Source organism: Haemorhous mexicanus, chromosome 28 (assembly GCF_027477595.1).
Source record: "Haemorhous mexicanus isolate bHaeMex1 chromosome 28, bHaeMex1.pri, whole genome shotgun sequence".
NCBI classification, from domain to species: Eukaryota; Metazoa; Chordata; class Aves; order Passeriformes; family Fringillidae; genus Haemorhous; species Haemorhous mexicanus.
In genome coordinates, this window is record NC_082368.1 from 5796289 (window position 1) to 5816717 (window position 20429).

Consider the following 20429-nt stretch of genomic DNA (forward strand, 5'->3'; position numbering starts at 1 on the left):
AAATCCCAGCTCCTTTGGGGGCTCATTTCCCTTTTTTTGTTCCTTTTTGGGTTTAATTTCGCTTTTTTTGTTCCTTTTTGGGTTCATTTCCCTTTCCTTGCTCCTTTTTGGGTTTAATTTCCCCTTTTTTGCTCCTTTTTGGGTTTAATTTCCCTTTTTTTGCTCCTTTTTGGGTTTAATTTCCCTTTCCTTGCTCCTTTTTGGGTTTAATTTCCCTTTCCTTGTTTCCTTTTTGGGGTTCATTTCCCTTTCTTCATTTCCTTTTTACCTTTTCCCCCCTTTTTTTTCCCCTCCCCAATATCAGACCAACTTTTCCCTTTTTTAAATTTAATTTTCCCCAAAAAAACCTCAAAAAAAAAAACCCCCGACCCCACCCCCAAACTTCCCCGCGATTTTTTCCACAAAAATTTTGTTTTTTTCCCCCAAATCCCCCAAATCCCCAAACCCTGGCAGACACCCTCATTAAGGCTCGCCTTTAATTACACCTAATTAATCACTGACCGCCCCAATTTGGGGTCCCCTTATTTCATTTTTCCCCTTTTTATTTCACTTTTTTTGCCTCTTTTTGCAGAATTCGCGTGATTTGAACGATTTGTTGGGATTTGGGTTTTTTTGGAGGAAATTTGGACTCGGGGGAGGTTTTTTTTTGGGGCAGAAACGCCAGGATTTGGGGTTTTTGTGCTGGAAAAAAAGAGGAGAGAGAGAAGGGAGGGAGCGTGGGGCACCCTGGTGAATTATTGAGGAGAAAAACAAAAGGGTGGAAGAACCCCCGCCAACTTTTATCAGAGAGGAGGAAAAAAACCGCGATTTTTGAGGTTAAAAAGAAAAAAAAAAAGGATTAAAAACCACCAAAAAAAATTAAAAATAAACTACCTAAGTGGAGCTTTCAGGGAGCTGCGAGCGCTCGATATTTATAATTTATTGAGGATTTTTTTTGGATGTTTCCTTGGAGATAAAAGCTTTTTTTTTTGTTTAATTCTTATTTTTAAAGATTTTTTTGGGGAAGATTTCCCGAAGTTTCCATCCTCATCCTCACTCCGGGTGGGGTTTGGGTTTTTTTTCTCTGTGTGGGGATGAATTTGGGGTAATTTAGGGGGGTCTGGGGGGGATTTTGGGGGGATTTTGGGGGGATTTTGGGGGGTTTAGTTCAGCTCGGTTCTTGTTGTGTCGTGCTCGTGTTTCTGTCGGTGCTGGAGCTCCCGTTCCCTCCCCGCCGTGGCTTTCTCTTCTTATTTTTAAATCATTTCCCCATTTTTTAAAACAAATTTTTAAAACAGTTTTGCGGCCCGGAAAAAAAAAAAAAAAAAACCCCGAAAAATTTTAAATAAATTCCCCAGTTTGGAATTTGGATTTTTGAGGCTTTCCAGGGTGAGGAGAGGGGGTAAAAAAAACACCAAAAATTTAATTTTTTTTTTATCAGGAGGAACCAGCCCAAATCTGTTTCCAGGCAAAATTTTATCAGCGGGGCCGGGGCCGCTCTGGGCAGCAGCGGTTGCGAAATTCGCGGGTTTGCAGATTTTTCCAACTGCTCCCGCTTTTATTTTTTGGGGTTTTTTGGGTTTTTTTTTCTATTTTTTCCCGAGATAAAACCCGCTGAAATTTCCGCCGCTCCAAACCCTCTCAAAAATGGCTAAAAAACCCCAAAAAAACCCCAAAAAAACCCTAAAAAAACTTTTTAAAAACCCCAAAAAATTCCGAATTATCGCCCAGCCCAGCAAGAAACCGGAGCTGGAGGGATTGAGGGAATCGCCCAGAAATTTGTTTCATTTTTTTTGGATTTTTCTCCTGGAAAAAAATTAAAAACTTTCCAGCCCTGAGCCTCTCCCGGATTTAACCCTTCCGCTGCTGGGTTTAAAATCCCGAATCCAAAATAAATTCAATTTTTGAGGCGTTTTTAGCAGCGGGAAGATCTCTCTAAATGCTGATTTCACGTTTTAAAAAATCGATTAAATGAATTAAAACAGGCGGGAAATTTCCCAGCTCGGTTCCGTTCTCCTCCAGGATCCCTCCCGCCCGGATTTACCCCCCAAAAAAATCAATTTTTATTTTTATTTTCCACCTTTTCCTCGATGTTTTGCCACCCCAGCGGCCACGGGGATTTAGGAACGGGGGTTTTATTTTTTCTCCTCGATTTCCTTAGAGTTGTGCTAAAACCCAGATATTTTTGAGACGAGGTTCTTTGCCAATAGGATGGAAGACGTTAGCTGCTTTTATTAGGAAATACTCTTTAAAAAATCCAAAAAAAATTTAAAAAATAATAAAAATTTACCAAAAAAAAAAAGGTGTAAAATGTTGTTTTCTGTAGCATCAGCCCGGATGGATTTTCCAGAGATGTTCGAATGCTCCAGAATAAAAATGGATTTTAGAACAACCAGCAGCGCTCTGTCTCTCTGTTCCTCCCCAAAAATCCCGAAATTCTTCCCTCCCTGGTTTTTCCTGCTTTTTTTGGGTTCAATCACCCAAAAATCAGCCCAGAAAAAATTGAAATTATTCCACGCGGGAGCAGCGAGCGCTTGCTGCGCTCCCCGATGTTTATTTTCGATTTAATTTGAAATTCTGTTCCACCTTTTCCGCCTTATTTCTGATTTTTTGCAGCTTTTTCTCTTTTTTTCCCCGCCCCATCTTGAGGGGAAAAGGCTCCGCGTGGATTTTCTGCCTTTCCCACCTCGCCCAAGGAAAAACTTGGTCCGAAATGATTCAAAAAACCCCAAAAAATCCCCAAAAAACCCCAAAAAACCCAAAAAAACCCCAAAAAAACCCCAAAAAAACCCCAAAATCCAAAAATCCAGCGGGGAATCCCCACCTCGGCTTTTCCTTTTCCAGGAGCGATTCCTGCCATTCCCTCCCGAAATTCCTCTGACTTTTTATCCCCCTGGAAAGCGGTTTTATATTTAAAAAAAAAATGAAAATAATAAAAATTTCAAAGCTCCGAGCCCGCAGGGAGCGAGGAGCAAACCCAGAATTTCCATGGCGGTAATTTTTAACAAAACTTCTAAAGGGCAATATTTCACTTCTTGGGGGGAAAAAAAGGGGGGAAAAACCCAAAAATCTCCTTTCTTCGGGAGAGCCCTGAAAAGAACACAAAAGGAGAAGGAAGAATTCGGGCAGAGAAAGGGAAGGAACTTGTCATAAAGAAAGGAAAATCCAGCCGTAAAAGAATATGACCGCCATAAAAGTTTATGGGGGAGAAATTTCTGGAGGTGAAGGAAGCGAGCGGCTGTAAAGGAAAAAAGGAAACAGCGCCAGGGAACTTTCAGGAACTCCCGAATTTATCTCGGGCAGCGGGAAAGGCGGGGAAGCGCCAAAGGAGCTCCGGCTTCCCCTCTCCTGCCTTTTATTGCAGTTTTATTTGATTGTTCTTTTCTTTTTTTCTTCTTTTTTTCTCAGGGAGGGGCAGCACCAAATCAATAAATAAATTTTAATAATCAGAATTAGGGGGGGAAAAAACCAAAAAAGAAAAGGTGGGGAGGGACTTTTGCTAATTAATTCTTCTCTTGCAGAGGAATAAATTCTTTTTTTTTTTTTTTTTTTTTACCGTGAAAATCCAGCGCTGGGGACGATTCCCTTTGTTGTTTTTTTTTTTTTTTTTATTTATTTATTTCCTTTCTTTTTATTTGTTTTGTTTCCTTTTTTTTTTCCCCTTTTTTTCACCTTTTTTATTTTGCTTTTTCCCCCCTTTCCGAGCAATCCCAGGCCCGCACCCAGCACCAGCGAGGCACCCCCAGCCCTCGCCCACTCCAACTTCTGGCCAGACGTCTGGGGAAGCTCTTTATGACTTTACAGCCTCCCGGGCAGCAGAATGCCCGATTGTTTAGTCTCGGAATTCGAAACAATAGCGCGTTTCAAAAGCCAGCCCGCTTCGCCTCTTCTTTCTTTGGAAATTTTATTTTTTTATTGCCGCACTTGGAGAAAACTCCAAAGAGGCCACAATAAAAAAATCACCATCCTCGTTTCCCTCCTCTTTCCCCCCTCTCCTCCTTTCCTTTTTTTTTTTTTTTTTTGGTGGGGGGATGTTTTATGCTCTCAGCGAGCAGCGGGATTCGTTATTTTGATGTTTTTTCCCTTTTTTTGGGGTTTTTCCCCCCGCCTGCAGTTCCGCGCGCGGCCGCGAGGTGGCGCCGTCGCTCCACGCTTGAGGCGCCCCCGCGCGCGAACACCTTGATCCCATTAGGTGAAATATTGGGTTAATTAAGGCGCTTTTGATCATTTTACCGCTCACATCGCCTCTCTTTTTTAGATCCAGGGGAATTTACGCCAAGCTGGGATGGGGAAAAACACCGCGGAGGAGCTGCGGTGAGGGGTGGGGCGCGCATCTCCGCTAAATGTTGGTTTAGAAGGGAATAAAAAAGCGCCGGGTTTTGTTTTGCGCTGCTCTGGAGGTGGGAGGACAGCTGAAATTACCCCGAGCCCGCAGATTTACGTCGGAGGGGTTGAAAAAAAAGAAAAAAAGAGAGAGGCTCGAAGATTTCGGGGAGAAAGGGACGCGCAGAGCCGGGACAATATTTTTCCTCTGGGCCCTTAGGATGATCTGCGCTTTCCCCGCTCGATATTTTATGTGTTTTATAATCCCAGCCACCGCAGAAAAAAAAAAAAAAAATTAAAAAAATAAAAAACCAACTCAACCATGCAACCAAACAAGAGCATTTGTTTTTTTTTCAGAAGTTGAACCGCTCATTTCTGGCGGGGCCGCCCCATCTTTTGGCGCTGCTGATGCTCCTCGCTCGAATTCTTCACTTTAACAGCTTCGAAAATTATTATTTTTTAAATGCCGCAAACGAGTAAAAGAGCCCAAAATGCTCCTAAAGCACCGCGGTTTGGGGCACACATAAATACAGCCCCCATGTCAACTTTTAACTCCACCAGTTCGCTTTGATTTTGGCCTTTGATTCCTCAGAATTACGAGGCAAAAAATTAAAAAACAAAATCACTCCGACGTTGTAATTCTTCCCCCACAATAATTTCAAGATGGGTTTTCTTTCAAATTGGTACAAACGGGTTTTATTTTTATTTTTTTTCTCCCCCGGCTGAGAATCCCTCCCGAGTTCCAGCAGAAACCTCCCCAAAAATCCAAATTTTGGGTGAGGGCGGAACAGTTCCAGCCCAGGGTGGGAAATGTGATTTGAAGAGGCGAAGTTTGGGCACCTCCAGGCTCCGTTTCACTGCCACGAGGTGAAATACGAGCGAACCGAAATAAATGAGGGAAAATGAAGAAAAATCTCGCCCCTGTGCCTTGGGCTGGAGGCAGAGCGGAGCGAAGTTGAGGTTTAGCGAGGAAAAGATTTGAGGAGTTTCATTTTTATTAATTTTTTTTTTTTTTTCCTCCTGTAAGAATTCCCAATAAATCTCTCCCTCCGCTGGGTGTTTATAAATTATCTCTCCCCGACACCCAGGCCGCCCGGCCCCGCTCGGTTTTCCTTGGAATGGAAACATTTTCCTTTCATCGGGGGAGCCGAGCCCGGCGCGGAGATGATTTAGGATCGGCCGCCGATTTCGGAGCTCTGCGGAGCTCCCCGAGCCCCAAAATCCTCCCAAAATGTTCCTTCCCCAGCCCAACCTCCCCATTCCTGCCCCTTTTCCCCTTCCCAAACTTCGCCGGGAAAAAACTTCTGCCCCAAAATCCACTTCACTCCACTGCCTTTAATTTCATTTTTTTATTATTTTTATATATTCCAGCATCCCCTTTGCCAGCTCACAAAGCTCTGTTCACTTCCCCGCACCATTTTAGGGGTTTTTTTTTAAAAAAAAAAACGTTTTTACGAAACCCAAATCTGCTCCACCGGCAATAAAAGCGGGGAGAAAAAAAGAAAATGTTAACTCGTCTTGGGCGGAAAAAGCCTAAACCGCCTCAATTATGGCTCCAGCAGCAATAATTACCGGGAAAGGCTCTTAGGCTCGCCTGGAATTATCCCCGCACAAAATCAAGGCAGCGAATTCACTCAAATTATTTCTCCAAGGACGCCTCTAAAGTTTTATTCCGTTGCTATCTTTGTTTTCTTTCTCTTTTTTTCCTCTTTTCCTTCGCTCCCTGCCTTTCCCCTCTGAGGGTTTTTAATTATTTTTTCTTTTTAAACCGAGGGAGAAGAGCTGAAATATTCCAATTTTCCCTCTTTTTTGGGGGCGGTTTAGGTGGAATTTTGTCCCTGAGCTGGAGCGGAACCCTCCCAAAATTCAATTTTTGCCTCGGACGGAGAGAGCAGAAACCCAAGCGGGACAAAACGGGGGAAAAAAAAAACCCCAAATTGAGGTGGAAAAGAGAGGTTGGGAAATCCAGCTGGGAGCGGGGACGGGGAGCGCTCGGAGTCGTTATTAACGGAGCAATATTTGCTGAGCGCCAGAAATGAATTTCCAAATCTACCCCCTGTGTGCTCCGGCGCTGGAAAATTGCAGCGCTGGCATCCGAGGGGCAAGGCGGGCGCCGCTCTCGCCCCTCGCCAATAAATGGAAATTTCTCCCCTTCTCTCCTCGCCCTCGGCTTCTTGTCCCTGGGAAGAAGGGGAAATTAAAAAAAAAAAATTAAATTAAATAGGAAAGAATGAAATAAGGAGGGATGAGAGAAAGAAGGGTGAAATAAATGAAATAAAGAGGGATGAGATAAAAAGGGTGAAATAAATGAGATAAAGAGGGATGAAATAAATGAAATAAAGAGGATGAAATAAATGAAATAAAGAGGATGAAATAAATGAAATAAAGAGGATGAAATAAATGAAATAAGGAGGGATGGGATAAAGAGGATGAAATAAATGAGATAAAGAGGGTGAAATAAATGAAATAAAGGAGGATGAGATAAATGAAATAAGGAGGAATGAAATAAATGAAATAAGGAGGGATGGGATAAAGAGGATGAAATAAATGAAATAAAGAGGGATGAAATAAAGAAGAGTGAAATAAATGAGATAAAGAGGGATGAGATAAAGAGGATGAAATAAATGAGATAAAGAGGGGTGAAATAAATGAAATAAAGAGGGATGAAATAAATGAAATAAAGAGGGATGAGATAAATGAAATAAAGGGGAATTAAATAAAGAGGGATGAAAGAAATGAAATAAAGAAGGATGAAATAAAGAGGATGAAATAAGGAAGGATGAGATAAAGAGGAATGAAATAAATGAAATAAAGGATGAAATAAAGGATGAAATAAAGAGGAATGAAACAAAGAAGTATGAAATAAATGAAATAAAGAGGATGAAATAAACGAGATAAAGAAGGATGAAATAAATGAAGTAAAGGAGGGTGGAATAAAGAGGAATGAAATAAATGAAACAGAGGAGGATGAAATAAATGAAATAAAGAGGATGAAGTAAAGGAGGATGAAATAAAGAGGAGTGAAATAAATGAAATAGAGGAGGATGAAATAAAGAGGAATGAAATAAATGAAATAAAGAAGAATGAAATAAAGAGGATTAAATAAATGAAATAAAGGAGGATGAAATAAAGAGGAATGAAATAAATGAAATAAAGGAGGATGAAATAAATGAAATGGAGGAGGATGAAATAAATGAAATAAAGGAGGATGAAATAAAAAGGAATGAAATAAATGAAATAAAGAGGATGAAATAAATGAAATAAAGAGGATGAAATAAAAAGGAATGAAATAAATGAAATAAAGGAGGATGAAATAAAGAGGAATTAAATAAATGAAATACAGAAGGATGAAATAAATGAAATAAAGAAGGATGAAATAAAGGAGGATGAAATAAATGAAATAAAGGAGGATGGAATGAAGAAGTGGCGGGGGCCAGGCGGGGTTGGAGGGAGGGTCCCTGCTCTGGGGACCACCGGAGCCACAAATTCGGAGTTGGAGTCACCCCCGAGCGCATCCCCATCAGCCCCGCGCCAGGAGGAGGAGGAGGAGGAGGAGGAGGAGGAGGAGGAGGAGGAGGAGGAGGGCGAGCGACTCCAAGGCGAGGTTCTGGGTGGTTTGAGCTCAGCTCGGGGCCGGCAGCGCCGGAGGAGCGGGCTCGTCAGAGCCGCCCGGGGTTTTTATGGAGCGCGGCATCAACAACAACAACAGCGCGGCTGGATGGGCTCGGCAGTTCGTAAAAAGAGTTTACGGCCTTTTTTGGGGGGCTATTACCCCTCCCGCGATGGTTACAGCTTGATCAATAAGGAGGAAATTGATCATTAAAATGTTAAATATGACTAGCTCGTTTGTTTTAAAATATGTTTAGGATAAGAAGCTGTATGATTTGATAACTTGTATTAAAATACCAATTACATTTATAGGACCTTTTAAAACCGGCGGCAATTAAATCGCGTTCTTTTACAGTTTTCCAAAGCGACCCTGACATTTCAAAAGGCTCAAACGGCCTCGTTAAAATTTCCAAATTAACGACTGCCAGCGCTCCTCTTTAATTTTCCAGCACTCCCCAAAAATCAATCTTTTGGGTGGTCGAGGTGCGTGATTTGTCGCGAGGCGAGCGGTACCTCATTAATGGCGGTAGTTAAACATATTTAATCCGTATATTCACCCCACCTCCTCCTCTCCCTTCCCCTCGCCCTCCCTCTCCCTCTCGCTCCCCCTCGCTGGCTTTTCCTTCTTTATTCTCCCACACTCTTCCTCTCACCATCACGCGGAGCCGAGTCCGTGTGGAGTAAGGAGAAGCCAATCGGGTGAGGGTTCGGTAATAGATGCAAATGATCATGAAAAGACACTGCAAAATATGAAACAACTCATTTGCGCCGAAGTAAATCACTGAAAACTGTTTATGAACTGGCATCTCTTCTTGGAAATGTAAAGCGAGAACTCTTTAAGTGGCGATTTTTTTTTTTTTTTTTTTTAAGGGGTGGGGGGGGAGGAAAGGATTCGATATCATGCAGGCTTAGAGTTTTGATTATATCCTCCTTTTATATTCCTGGAAATCACAAACTGTCGTTGCTTAGCATCTCAGCGCTTTCTTTTTTTGCTAATAGATTCTCGCGGTCTGGTTTGTGGTGGGGGCGATTTTTTTTTTTAATTTTTTTTTTTTAATTTTTTTTTTCTGTCTGCTTCAAAAAAAAAAAAAAAAAGGACAAGGAGAGGGAAAAAAAAAAAAACCCAAACCAAACCAGCCTCTTATTGAAATTAAAATGAGCTCCTATTTTGTCAACTCACTCTTCTCCAAATACAAAACCGGCGACTCCCTGCGCCCCAATTACTATGACTGTGGCTTCGCGCAGGATCTGGGGGGCAGACCCACCGTGGTGTACGGCCCCAGCGCGGGGGGCACCTTCCAGCCCCCTCCCCAGCTCCAGGAGTTCTACCACGGCGCCTCGTCGCTCTCCAGCTCCCCGTACCAGCAGAACCCGTGCGCCGTGGCGTGCCATGGGGACCCGGGCAACTTCTACGGCTACGAGCCGCTGCAGCGGCAGAGCCTCTTCGGGGCGCAGGAGCCCGAGCTGGTGCAGTACGCGGACTGCAAGCTGGCCAGCGGCCTCGGAGAGGAGGCGGAGAGCTCGGAGCAGAGCCCTTCTCCCACCCAGCTCTTCCCCTGGATGCGACCGCAAGGTGAGGCGACAAGGGCGAGGAGCCCCCGGCTGGCCCTCCGCCCCTTTTATGGTTTTTTTTTTTGGGGGTTTTGGGGGGTTTTGGTGGGTTTGCTTCTCTTTCTGTCCCCTTCCTTTCTTTCTTTCTTTCTCTGGCTGCCTTTCCCTTGCCCCCGGTGACTGTATTTTAGTGCTTTATGGGGGTAAACTTTTGCACTTGTAAATTGCTTTATAGTTTAATTACCCTGAAGGAGACCTTTTCTTCTGGGGGCTGAGCGAGCCGCGCTCTCTGTGGAAGGAAGCGTCCCTAAAGTTTATGGCACTTTTATAGCCCTAAAAAGCCCCTTCATTTTTTGTTGGCCGCTCGCTCCGGGCTCTCGGCCGCGCTGCCGCCTCTCTCCGAGCTGCACATTTGATTTATTTTAAATTTTTGGGGTTTTGTTTTAAAGGGGGGTGGTTGTTGCGCTGGGGGCGATAATCAGAGTGCAAAGCGCAGCTCCGGCCGGGGCTGCTGGGGTGGGCTGAGGGTGATCCCCCCCCTCTTCCCCTTCCCCTTCCCCTCTTCCCCTTCCCCTTCCCCTTCCCGTGCCCCTCCACCATCTCCCCCTTCCCTCCGCTCCCTCTCCCCCTGGATCTCCCTCTCCTCTCCCTCCTGCCTTCCCGCGGGGCTCGGGGGCTGCCGGAGCCTCTCCCCGAGCCTGGTTTATGTTTCTCTCAAGCTCCTTCTCTGCTTCCCCCCCTCTCCCACCCCAACCTTTGCCATCCCCCAGCAGCCGCCGGACGCAGGAGGGGGAGGCAAACCTACAGCCGCTACCAGACGCTGGAGCTGGAGAAGGAATTTCTATTTAATCCCTACCTGACCCGCAAGCGGAGGATCGAGGTCTCGCACGCCCTGGGCTTGACAGAGAGGCAGGTCAAAATCTGGTTCCAGAACAGGAGGATGAAGTGGAAAAAGGAGAACAACAAAGACAAGTTTCCCAGCAGCAAATGCGAGCAGGAAGAACTGGAAAAGCAGAAAATGGAAAGAGCGCAGGAGGTGGACGAGGAAGGGGAAGCACAGAAGGCGGACAAGAAATAAAGGGATTTTTTTTTTTTGAGGACTGGAAAGGCGAGCGCTGCTGGGCTGGAGGAGCCCCCGAGCCCCCCGTTAAGGGCACTTGGTGTAAGGGAGGGCTGGGGGGGGTGGGGGGACACACACACACAACACACACAAAAACAACAACCCAGAAAAAAACCACAAAGCGTAGAAAAGACAAAAAAAAAACCCACAAAAAAAAAAAAAAAGGAGAAAACCCACAAAAAACCCCGACCCCTTTTATTGCTGTAAAACAATTTAGCTGCGAGCAGCACTTTGGCGGTGATCCTTTGATAGCAGGAGCGGGAGGCGGGAGGCACCGGGAGCTCGGGGCTGAATTTGCCAGTTATTAACTAGCGGTAGTGTAACGCAATAGCTTCTGTAAAACATGACTGTGAAATCCTCTCTCTCTCTCTCTCTCTCTCTGTCCTTCTGTCTGTCTCTCTCTTCTTTCCGGGGGGGCGTGGGGGGTGGGTTGGTTACCATAGCTTTCAGCGCTAGAGGAGTTATGTGATATTACATTTGTGCACTTTTTTGTTTTTGGTTTTCTTTTATTGAGTTTTAATTTGGATTTTAGTTTGTTTCCCTGCCCTGGTTTTTTGTTGGGGTTTTTTTTGTTGTGGTTTATCTGTACGTGCTGGAGGTAGCTATCGAGACAAACATCCCAACAACATGAAACTGCCTATTTATGCTATAGTTATCTCTCTCTTCACTTTTCCCTCTTCTTCACCTCGCTTAGTCCTTTTTTTTTTTTTTTTTTTAATTTTTTTTCCCCAATTTCTCAATGTCTCTTCCGTAAGGAAAAAAAAAAAAAAGGGAAAAAAAGCAAAAAAAAAAAGCGTTTTTCTCTCCTTTAGTTAGCATGCGCACAGTGAAGCAAGTTGTAAAGTGATCTTTAGGTTAACTGTGAAAAAGAATGTATACTGTATCCGTGAATTACTTTATTGGGGGGAACTAATGCTATATTTTGTTGTTCTTTCACCACTTTGTTCTATTGTCTAAAACCTGGAAGCGGCGGAAGAAAAGTTACAATAAAAGTTTACGAGCGAGAATTCCGTGACATCATTCCCCCCCCTTCCACCCCGCTCCTCTTCCTCCCGCACCGCTGGCACAGAAAGGAAATAAAAACTCAAATTGTGCGCCGACAAAAAGGGCCCAAAACTCCGGAGCTGCTCCGGGCCGGGCTGGGGAGAGGGGAAGGGGCCGGGGAGCTCCTGCTCCTCTTCCTCCTCTTCCTCCCGGCCGCTGTCAGCTGCTGGAAACCCCCTCTGCAGGTAACCCCGGCTTTTCGCGGCTTTTTGGGGTTTTTTGTGGCTTTTTCCCCTCTGCCCGCCCTCCCCCGGCAGCCCCGGGGCGCTCCTGGAAATCGCATTGTGCGGAGCGCAGCTGAGCCGGGGATGCTCGTAACCTTGGGGAAGGGGCGAGCGGCGCGAACCCCGCACCATTGTCCGCTTCTCCTGCCTCCCCCAGGTGGTTTTTTATTCCTCTCGAAGCCCCCCTCCCCATCCCAGCCCGGCCGGCATAAAAATAGAGGGAAAAAATTTAAAAAAAAATAAAGTCAGGTGGCGTTTTTGGGGTGGTTTGTGCCCTTCTCCAGCAGGAATTGAACCCGGCAGCTGGAGCCGAGCCCCGCGGAAGCGCAGAGGAGAGGGATGAGGCTTCCCATCGCTCTTTATTTTCTTTATTTTAATTTTATTTTTTATTTTCTGCAAAGGCCAGCCCGGTGCGCAGCTCCGGAATAAATCAGATCTAGAGCTGGACGGCGTTTGGGGGTGGAAAAAAAAAGAAAAAAAAGACGCCGGGAACTATTAGGGATCAATGAGACATTTGTCTTTATTTTTTTTTGTTTTGGGGGGGGGAGGGTGAGGAGGGGGCGAGGGTCAAGGGGGGAGGGGAAGGAATTATGGACAGTCAGGAGAAAAAGTAGCTCGGAGCCGAGGAAATGGTGCCAAGGAGGGGAATTTAGCCGGGATCAATAAAGGGATAAATAGAACTCCCTTCCCTTTCCTCCAGCAGAGAGAGACCGAGAGAGCCTCGCTGGTTCGTCGGCAACGTGCTTGTACCCCCCTCCCCTTTTCCATGGGGTTTTTTTAATATTTTTTAATTTTTTTTCCTCCCCTTTCTGCCTCGCCCCGAGCTGAAAACTGATTACAGGTTGCTTATCGACTCCGCCACGATTTCACCCCTTCCAGCCGAGCTCGCGCGGGGTTTTATACGGCATCAATTATTTATCATATTTTATAAATCCAGCCGCACAGTCCCGTGCCCCCGAGGAGGGGGCGGCCGGCGATTGGCGCCGGAGCGGCCACGTGCCCGCGCGTCACCGGGGCCGGGAGGAAAAAGGCTCTTTTTGGTGTAAATCTGGACTCTAATTCCCTAATATATCACGGTACCTCGTAAAACCGACACTAAAACGTCCCGACCTACAAATCACCCGGCCAAATTATGAGTTCATTGTATTATGCCAACGCTTTATTTTCTAAATATCAAGCCGCAAGTTCGGTTTTCCCATCCGGAGTCTTTCCCGAGCAAACTTCTTGCGCTTTCGCCTCCAGCAGCCAACGCGCGGGCTATGGGGCCGCATCCACGCCTCCCTTCGCCGCCTCCATGCCCGGCCTCTACTCGGGCGGCAGCTCCGTGCACCCCCAGCCCCCCAGCGTGTACCCCTCGGGCTACGGCCTGGAGGCCGGCTCCTTCAACGTGCCCTGCTCGCCTTTCGAGCAGAACCTCTCCGTGATGTGCCCGGGAGACGCCTCCAAGGCGAGCTGCGGCAAAGCGGAGCCCAGGGACGGCGAGCTGCAGGGAGACGGCAACTTCCGAATCTACCCCTGGATGAGGAGCACAGGTAGGGCCGGGCAGGGGGCCGCGGCTGGCCCAGGAGGGGGAGGACCCGCCCGGGGGGCTTTGGGGGGTGGGGGGAGTGGGAATTATTTGCTGGCGTGAGCGGGGGGTGGTGGAGGAGGAAGGGGGTGCGGGGGGTGGGGGTCGTCCCCAACTCCTTTGGTGACGTTTCACTGAAAACGCGTCCTGGAGGGGGGTGGGGTGGGGGGGGGGGTGGGCACACACCCCCACCCCCCCTCCTGTCCTCTGTCCCCCCACCCCCCCCCCCCCGGCAGTAAAGCCGCGCTTTTAGCTTTAAATATTCATCGGGGCCGTGTCTGTTTGTCTGGGAAGGGACAGACGGAGCCGCAGGAATCACGGCCAGCCCCTTCCCCCGCTGCTGCGCGCAGACGGACAGAGGGACTCGGGGATGAAACTCGGCTTGGGGGGGCCGCGGCTGTTTTCTTTGGGGACCCCCTGGCGGTGTCCCGAGCGGGAGCGCAGCCCCTCGATCCCCGAGCCGTGACAACCCCAGCCCGGCCAGGACCGGGACAGACGGACGGATGGATGGAGGGGGGGATGTCGGATAAAGGGAGGACGCGTTCCGCCCCCAGACCCCCCTGGAAATCCCTTTTGGGGTGCTCAGCCGGAGCTGGGGGGGCTCCGGGGCCGCCCCGCTCCGGGTCACGCCGGCCCCTGGCCCGTCCCGACCCTCCGGGTGCCTCCAGCGCCCGGCGCGCTCCGTCTCGGGGCATTAACGTCAATTAACGATTAATAAATATCCCTTTCCCCCGCGCGGCCCCGCTGCCCCCGGGAGCGCTCCGGGACCGGCATGGGCGCTCCCAGCCCCGGAGCCGCCGGTTCCGTGCCCGCGGGCACTCGTGGGGCCGGGCAGGGCGTCAGTGGTCACTCCTGGGGCTGGTCAGGGTGCCCGTGGTCACTCGTGGGGCGGGGCAGGGCGTCAGTGGTCACTCCTGGGGCTGGTCAGGGTGCCCGCGGTCATTCGTGGGACCGGTCACTGTGTCCATGGTCACTCCTGGGGCTGCTCAGGGTGTCCGTGGTCACTCGTGGGGCTGGACAGGGTGTCCATGGTCATTCGTGGGGCTGGTCAGGGTGTCCATGGTCACTCCTGGGGCTGCTCAGGGTGTCCATGGTCACTCCCGGGGCTGGTCATGGTGTCCGTGGTCACTCGTGGGGCTGCTCAGGGTGCCCGTGGTCACTCGTGGGGCTGGTCAGGGTGCCCGCGGTCACTCCTGGGGCTGGTCAGGGTGCCCATGGTCACTCCCGGGGCTGGTCACGGTGCCCGTGGTCACTCCTGGGGCTGGTCACAGCACGAGAGGTCACTCCTGGGGCTGCTCAGGGTGCCCGTGGCCACTCCTCGTGCTGGTCACGGTGTCCGCGGACACTCCTGGGGTTGGCCACGGTGTCCATGGTAACTCGTGGGACCGATCACCGTGTCCGTGGTCACTCCTGGGGCTGGTCATAGCGTGAGTGGTCACTCGTGGGGCGGGTCAGGGTGCCCGCGGTCACTCCTGGCGCTGGTCGCGGTGTCCGTGGTCACTCGTGGGGCTGATCCCGGTGTCAGTGATCCCTCCTGGTGCTGGTCGCGGTGTCCGTGGTCACTCCTGGTGCTGGTCACGGTGTCCGTGGTCACTCCTGGTGCTGGTCACGGTGTCAGTGGTCACTCGTGGTGCTGGTCACGGTGTCCGTGGTCACTCCCGGTGCTGGTCACGGTGCCCGCGGTCACTCGTGGGGCCGATGGCGGTGTCCGGGGCTCCTCACGCCCCCGGGGTGCCGGGCAGGGGCAGGACGCCCACGCTGTCCCTCCGGGGAGCGGCGCGGGGGGGACGCGAGGCGCGGGCTCCTTTTCCAGCCCCAACTCCAGAGCATCATCCCCGCTCCGCGGCGGCGGAAAAATCCGCGGGAGGGCTCGGTAGGAGAGCTCGGGGGCGAGCGGAGCGCGGCCCGGGCTGGCCGGGGAGCCGGAGAGCAGCGCGGCAGCCGAGGCAGAGCGGTTTGGGCGGGCAGGAGTTCCCCTGGCGCTTTTTTGGTGGTCACTTCTTCCCATTACCTGCCCCGTAATTCATCCGCTTTTACAGTTGATTTATCAAAGACCAAATATTTCTGGTCGTAAACACTTCATCTGTGCTTTTATCCCACTTTAGATTTAAGGAGCCCCCCCCGCCCACTCCTCTTTCAGCCGCTGACGCTGCGAGGATCAGCACTGGAGAGAAACAGAGCAAACCTCCCCAAAAAAAACCCCAAAACCGGGATGTTCTGCCATCAGCCGAACCTAAAACCAGAAAAACTCGGCTTGGGGTGTAAAAAGGGGGGTCCCTGCCTTGCAGCCCCCCTTTCCCTGCCGTTCCTGGCGGCCGGGGTGCGATCCCGCGGCTGGAATTCCACCGGCGAGCAGAGATGGAGTTGTCATCCCCATTCAGCCGTTTATGGCTCTCTCCTCGGCGGATTTTACAACCCGCATTCCACGACCTGCACATTTTTACTTTACAGCTTAGCCCGGGCAATCTTCCCTTTTTTTTCCCCTTTTTTCTCCTTTTTTTTTTTCTTTTTTCTCCTTTTTTTTTCTCCTTTTTTTTTCTTTTTTTTTTTTTTTTTTTTTAATGACTGGACCTTTTCTTCCCAAAGAAGGAAAAAAAAATTGAAAAGAAAGGGAAATGAAAGGGTTGAGTTTGGGGGGGAAAAGGGGAGCAGGAGAAGAGGCGGAGTGCGGGGGCTGCCGCCCCGGGGGAGAAGGCGCTCCCAGCAGAGTTTACACCCCGCGATCACAAACAGCAGACTGTAGAATCATTCCCCATCGGGAATCCAGGAAAATCAGGAGCTGGGCCCTTTCCAAACCCCGCTGGTGGCCAAGGCGGGCTGGGAGCTGAGGCTCTTCCCAAAACACGAGAAAGCGCCCCAAAAAGTGCCCAAAATGCACCAAAACACCCCTGGAATGACCAAAAGCGTCTCGCACCTTCCAGGCGGGCATCCCGAGGAGGGAGAGGGGCAGCCCTGGGGTTCGTGGGGGAGGCTGATGTCTCCCTCTTTCTCCCTTTCTCCCTCTCCCCCTTCTCCCTCTCCCCCTTTTTCCCTGTCCCACTCTCTCCCTCTCCCCTTTTCTCCCTCTCCCCCTTTTTCCCTCTCCTCCTTTCTCGTTTTCCCCCTTTCTCCCTCTCCCCTTTTCTCCCTCTCCCCCTTTTTCCCTCTCCTCCTTTCTCGTTTTCCCCCTTTCTCCCTCTCCCCCTTTCTCCCTCTCCCCCTTTTACCCTCTCCCCCTTTTTCCTTCTCCCCCTTTTCCCTCTCCCCTTTTTCTCCCTCTCCCCCTTTTCCCTCTCCCTTTTCCCTCTCCCCCTTTTCCCTCTCCCCTTTTCCCTCTCCCTTTTCCCTCTCCCCCTTTTCCCCTCTCCCCCTCTTCTCCCTCTCCCCCTTTCTCCCTCTCCCCTTTTCTCCCTCTCCCCCTTTTCTCCCTCTCCCCTTTCCCTCTCTCCCTTTTCCCTCTCCCCCTTTCCCCTCTCCCTTTTTCCCTCTCTCCTTTCCCCTCTCCCCCTTTTCCCTCTCCCTTTCCCCTCTCCCCCTTTTCCCTCTCCCCTTTTCTCCCTCTCCCCCTTTTCCTTCTCCCCTTTTCCCTCTCCCTTTTCCCTCTCCCTTTTCCCTCTCCCCCTTTTCCTTCTCCCCCTTTTCCCTCTCCCCTTTTCCCTCTCCCCCTTTTCCCTCTCCCCCTTTTCCCTCTCCCCTTTTCTCCCTCTCCCCCTTTCCCTCTCCCCTTTTCCCTCTCCCTTTTCCCTCTCCTCCTTTTCCCTCTCTCCCTTTTCCCTCTCCCCCTTTTCCCTCTCTCCCTTTTCCCTCTCCCTTTTCCCTCTCCCCCTTTTCCCTCTCTCCCTTTTCCCTCTCCCCTTTTCCCTCTCCCCCTTTTCCCTCTCCCCTTTTCCCTCTCCCTTTTCCCTCTCCCTTTTCCCTCTCCCCCTTTTCCCCTCTCCCCCTCTTCTCCCTCTCCCCCTTTTCCCTCTCCCCTTTTCCCTCTCCGTTTTCCCTCTCCCCTTTTCCCTCTCTCCCTTTTCCCTCTCCCCCTTTTCCCTCTCCCCCTTTTCCCTCTCCCCTTTTCCCTCTCCCCCTTTTCCCTCTCCCCCTTTTCCCTCTCCCCCTCTTCTCTCCCTCTCTCTCTTCCCGCCCTCATTTCCCCCCAAACCACCCCAAATTTCTGCCTGAAAACCGAGGCAGGAACTCGGAGTTTGGGGCTGGGGGCAGACAGGAAACTTCGGGAATTTGTTGTTGGCTCGGAGGCCCCGAGACGGAGGGAAATTAAATTTTGGGGGTGTTCGGGGTGGGCTGCAAAGGTGGGGAGGGAAATTAAATTTTGGGGGTGTTCGGGGTGGGCTGCAAAGGTGGGGAGGGAAATTAAATTTTGGGGGTGTTCGGGGTGTTTTGGGACGGCTGCAAAGGTGGGGAGGGAAATTGAATTTTGGTGATGTTTTGGGAGGGCTGCAAAGGTGGGGAGGGAAATTAAATTTTGGGGGTGTTCGGGGTATTTTTAGGGAGACTACAAAGGTGGGGAGGGAAATTAAATTTTGGTGATGTTTTGGGAGGGCTGCAAAGGTGGGAAAAACCTGGAAAAAAATCTAAAAATCTAAAAGAAAAAGTCTAAAAATTCCTTAAAATTCAAGGAAATATCGGCCCAGGCTTTGATGTCGGGTGGCGCAGCAGAGGAGCGGCTTTTGGAGGGAGGGGAAAAAAATTAAAAAAACTAAAAAATGGAATGAAATGCAGCCCAAACCCCTCCGAGGTGACCCAAATGTGCTTTTTTTCGGCAGGGACGGACAGAAAACGCGGCCGGCAGACCTACACCCGCTACCAGACGCTGGAGCTGGAGAAGGAGTTCCACTACAACCGCTACCTGACGAGGAGGAGGCGCATCGAGATCGCGCACTCGCTGTGCCTGAGCGAGCGCCAGATCAAGATCTGGTTCCAGAACCGCCGCATGAAGTGGAAAAAGGAGAATAAAAGCGCCTGCCCCGGCTCCGCAGGGCAGGAAAAGGCAGAGGCCGAGGAGGATGAGGAGGAGTGAGGTGGATGAAGGAAAGGGAAAAGGGGGGGGAAAGGCAGAAACGCGCGTTAAAACCATGGGGGAAAAAAAAGGACTTTGTATAAAAATAAATGATCGGCGCGCGCGGCGTGAAACCCCTTGCGATCGGTGACACCGAGGAGAAAAAAAAATACTACCTATATCCGAGTGTTTTTTGGGTTGTTTTCTTCTTTTTGTACGATATCTACCTACTGGATGTGGCTTTAGAGTCGGGATCGACGCGTTTTTCCCTTCCTCTAGCAGCAGTCATTCGTCAATTTGTCCTTTGTGGTTATTTTTTATTTTTTAGGGGGGGGGTTGATGAAGTAACGTGGTCGTGTTTAGCACCTTTCATTTAGAAATTGTGACCCCGAAAGGCCGAATGCGAATTTCGTTTAGCGCGTAGAGTCCTGTACATAACACGAATTATTATTATTATAATTATTATTATTATTATTATTATTCCTCCTTCCTCCCTGGATCCTCTGCGCTCCTTTTCTCCTTGCCGCGCTCTTTTGTCTGTGGATATTTTTACCTTCGTTGTCGGAGCCTCTAAGGAGAAGAAAAAAGGAAAGAAAAAAATTAATTAAAAAAAGAGAAAAAAGCAGAGGAATCAATATCGTGCTGCGTCAAATGTTGTATATCGAAGTAGCAAATTATTTAATGGCGGCGCGTTGCTTTTTTGTTATTATTAATAATGATGATGATGATTTTCCTTCGTCTGTGATTATTATTCTTGGAAATAAAAAGGAGATCCACCATCCGCAGCGCCGTGGGTGCCTCCCTCCTTGGCTGATTAAAAACAAAATAAAAACCCCGCTTTATTTTTTTGGAACGGCTTTGAAAGAAAGGCGGTGAAAAATCTCCTTTTACACCCAAATTTCTCTCCTTTTCCACCCAAATTTCTCTCCTTTTCCACCCCAGATCTCGGCGAATTTCCTGAGAAATAATTGATTTTCGGGGCTCTGCCAGCGCGGGCTGGGCTCTCTCCCCTCTCTCCCTCTGGGGTTATTTCTGAGGAAGGCAAAAAGGGAAAAAAACACCAAAAAAAAGGGATTTAAAGAACCCACAACGGCCCCAAATAATCTCCTCGCTTCGGTTCTCTCCCTCTCCGAACCCATTCCTTGGGCCGATTTATTTATTTCTTATTTTCTTTTTCAGCTTCTCCCCTCCGCCCTTGGATTCCTTGACTGGAACTCTTTCATTAGCGCCGAAAAACGCCGAGCTTCAAAGCGCCAATAAAATAAATTAAAGCAATTAAAGGCGAGCGGGGGAAGGAGGAGAGAAAAGGGAAAAAAAAAAATTAAAAAAATCAACAAGGCAAAACAAAAGGAATTTGAGCACTCGGCCGCGCTTCTCCCCCTCCCCGCCTTTTATTTTTTTTTAAATTTAAATTAATTTTATATATTTATTTCCGCGGGATTTGGCTCGGCGAGATGCGGAGGGAAAAGGGATTAAAAAAAAAAAAAAGAATTTAAAAATAAGAATAAAATCAGCAAAACCGAACCCCCATTCAGGGAGCTCGGGGAGGAGTTGGCGGCCCCGCACCTTCCTCTTCCTCTCTTCCTCCCCTCGCTCCTCTTCCACCTCCCACCACCCCTCGGGAAGCTTTTTTTAAATTTTATTTTATTTTTTTTTTCTCCCAAAAATCCGGCGCCACCTCAGGGAGCTGCGCGCCCCCAGATTCGCCGCTGGCCCTAATTATGGAAATCTCTTAATTAAGAAAGGATCCGCCGGGAGGATTTTACCCCAAATTCCAGTCTGGAGGGGGAAATCCCGGGGGGAAAAATTGGGAAAAAACAGGGAAAATCAAGGGGGAAATCTGGAGGGAATCAGGGGAAAATCAGGGGTAAAAAACAGGGAAAAATCCAGGGAAAAATCCAGGGAAAATTTGGGGGAAATCCAGGGAATATCTGGGGGGAATCAGGGGAAAATCAGGGGTAAAAAACAGGGAAAATCAAGGGGAAAATCTGGGGGGAATCAGGGGAAAATCAGGGGTAAAAAACAGGGAAA

The 20429-nt window shown here is 49.1% G+C and overlaps 2 protein-coding genes and 1 long non-coding RNA gene across 4 annotated transcripts; 2 read left to right on the top strand and 1 right to left on the bottom strand.

Annotated features, from left to right (window-relative positions):
* Positions 1 to 5636: 5636 nt before the first annotated feature.
* Positions 5637 to 10457, bottom strand: LOC132339275 (uncharacterized). Its single transcript, XR_009489630.1, has 3 exons — positions 10319 to 10457; positions 8565 to 8651; positions 5637 to 6482 (listed from the first exon to the last, which is right to left on the bottom strand). It is a non-coding gene; the product is annotated as an uncharacterized LOC132339275 (long non-coding RNA).
* HOXB8 (homeobox B8) lies at positions 9000 to 11602 on the top strand. Of its 2 annotated transcripts, none has more exons than XM_059869463.1 (2): positions 9000 to 9484; positions 10233 to 11602. In XM_059869463.1, exons 1-2 carry the CDS (start codon positions 9067 to 9069, stop codon positions 10538 to 10540), a joined length of 726 nt encoding a protein of 241 aa, XP_059725446.1. In that variant the 5' UTR covers positions 9000 to 9066; the 3' UTR covers positions 10541 to 11602. The 2 variants fall into 2 exon arrangements, with proteins under 2 accessions (XP_059725446.1, XP_059725447.1); XM_059869464.1 differs by having other exon boundaries at positions 9001 to 9484; positions 10236 to 11602.
* An 819-nt stretch (positions 11603 to 12421) lies between these two features.
* Positions 12422 to 19567, top strand: HOXB7 (homeobox B7). The gene is made up of 2 exons (XM_059869465.1): positions 12422 to 13382; positions 18166 to 19567. Exons 1-2 carry the CDS (start codon positions 12983 to 12985, stop codon positions 18417 to 18419), a joined length of 654 nt encoding a protein of 217 aa, XP_059725448.1. The 5' UTR covers positions 12422 to 12982; the 3' UTR covers positions 18420 to 19567.
* The last annotated feature ends 862 nt before the right edge of the window (positions 19568 to 20429 follow it).

What these genes read in the sequence shown, in the direction of transcription:
- HOXB8 (XM_059869463.1), top strand. Translation starts at nt 9,067, where the DNA reads ATGAGCTCCTATTTTGTCAACTCACTCTTCTCCAAATACAAAACCGGC. An exon ending in CCCCTGGATGCGACCGCAAG is followed by an intron (nt 9,485 to 10,232) that starts GTGAGGCGACAA and finishes GCCATCCCCCAG; the next exon opens with CAGCCGCCGGACGCAGGAGG.
- HOXB7 (XM_059869465.1), top strand. Translation starts at nt 12,983, where the DNA reads ATGAGTTCATTGTATTATGCCAACGCTTTATTTTCTAAATATCAAGCC. An exon ending in CCCCTGGATGAGGAGCACAG is followed by an intron (nt 13,383 to 18,165) that starts GTAGGGCCGGGC and finishes TTTTTTCGGCAG; the next exon opens with GGACGGACAGAAAACGCGGC.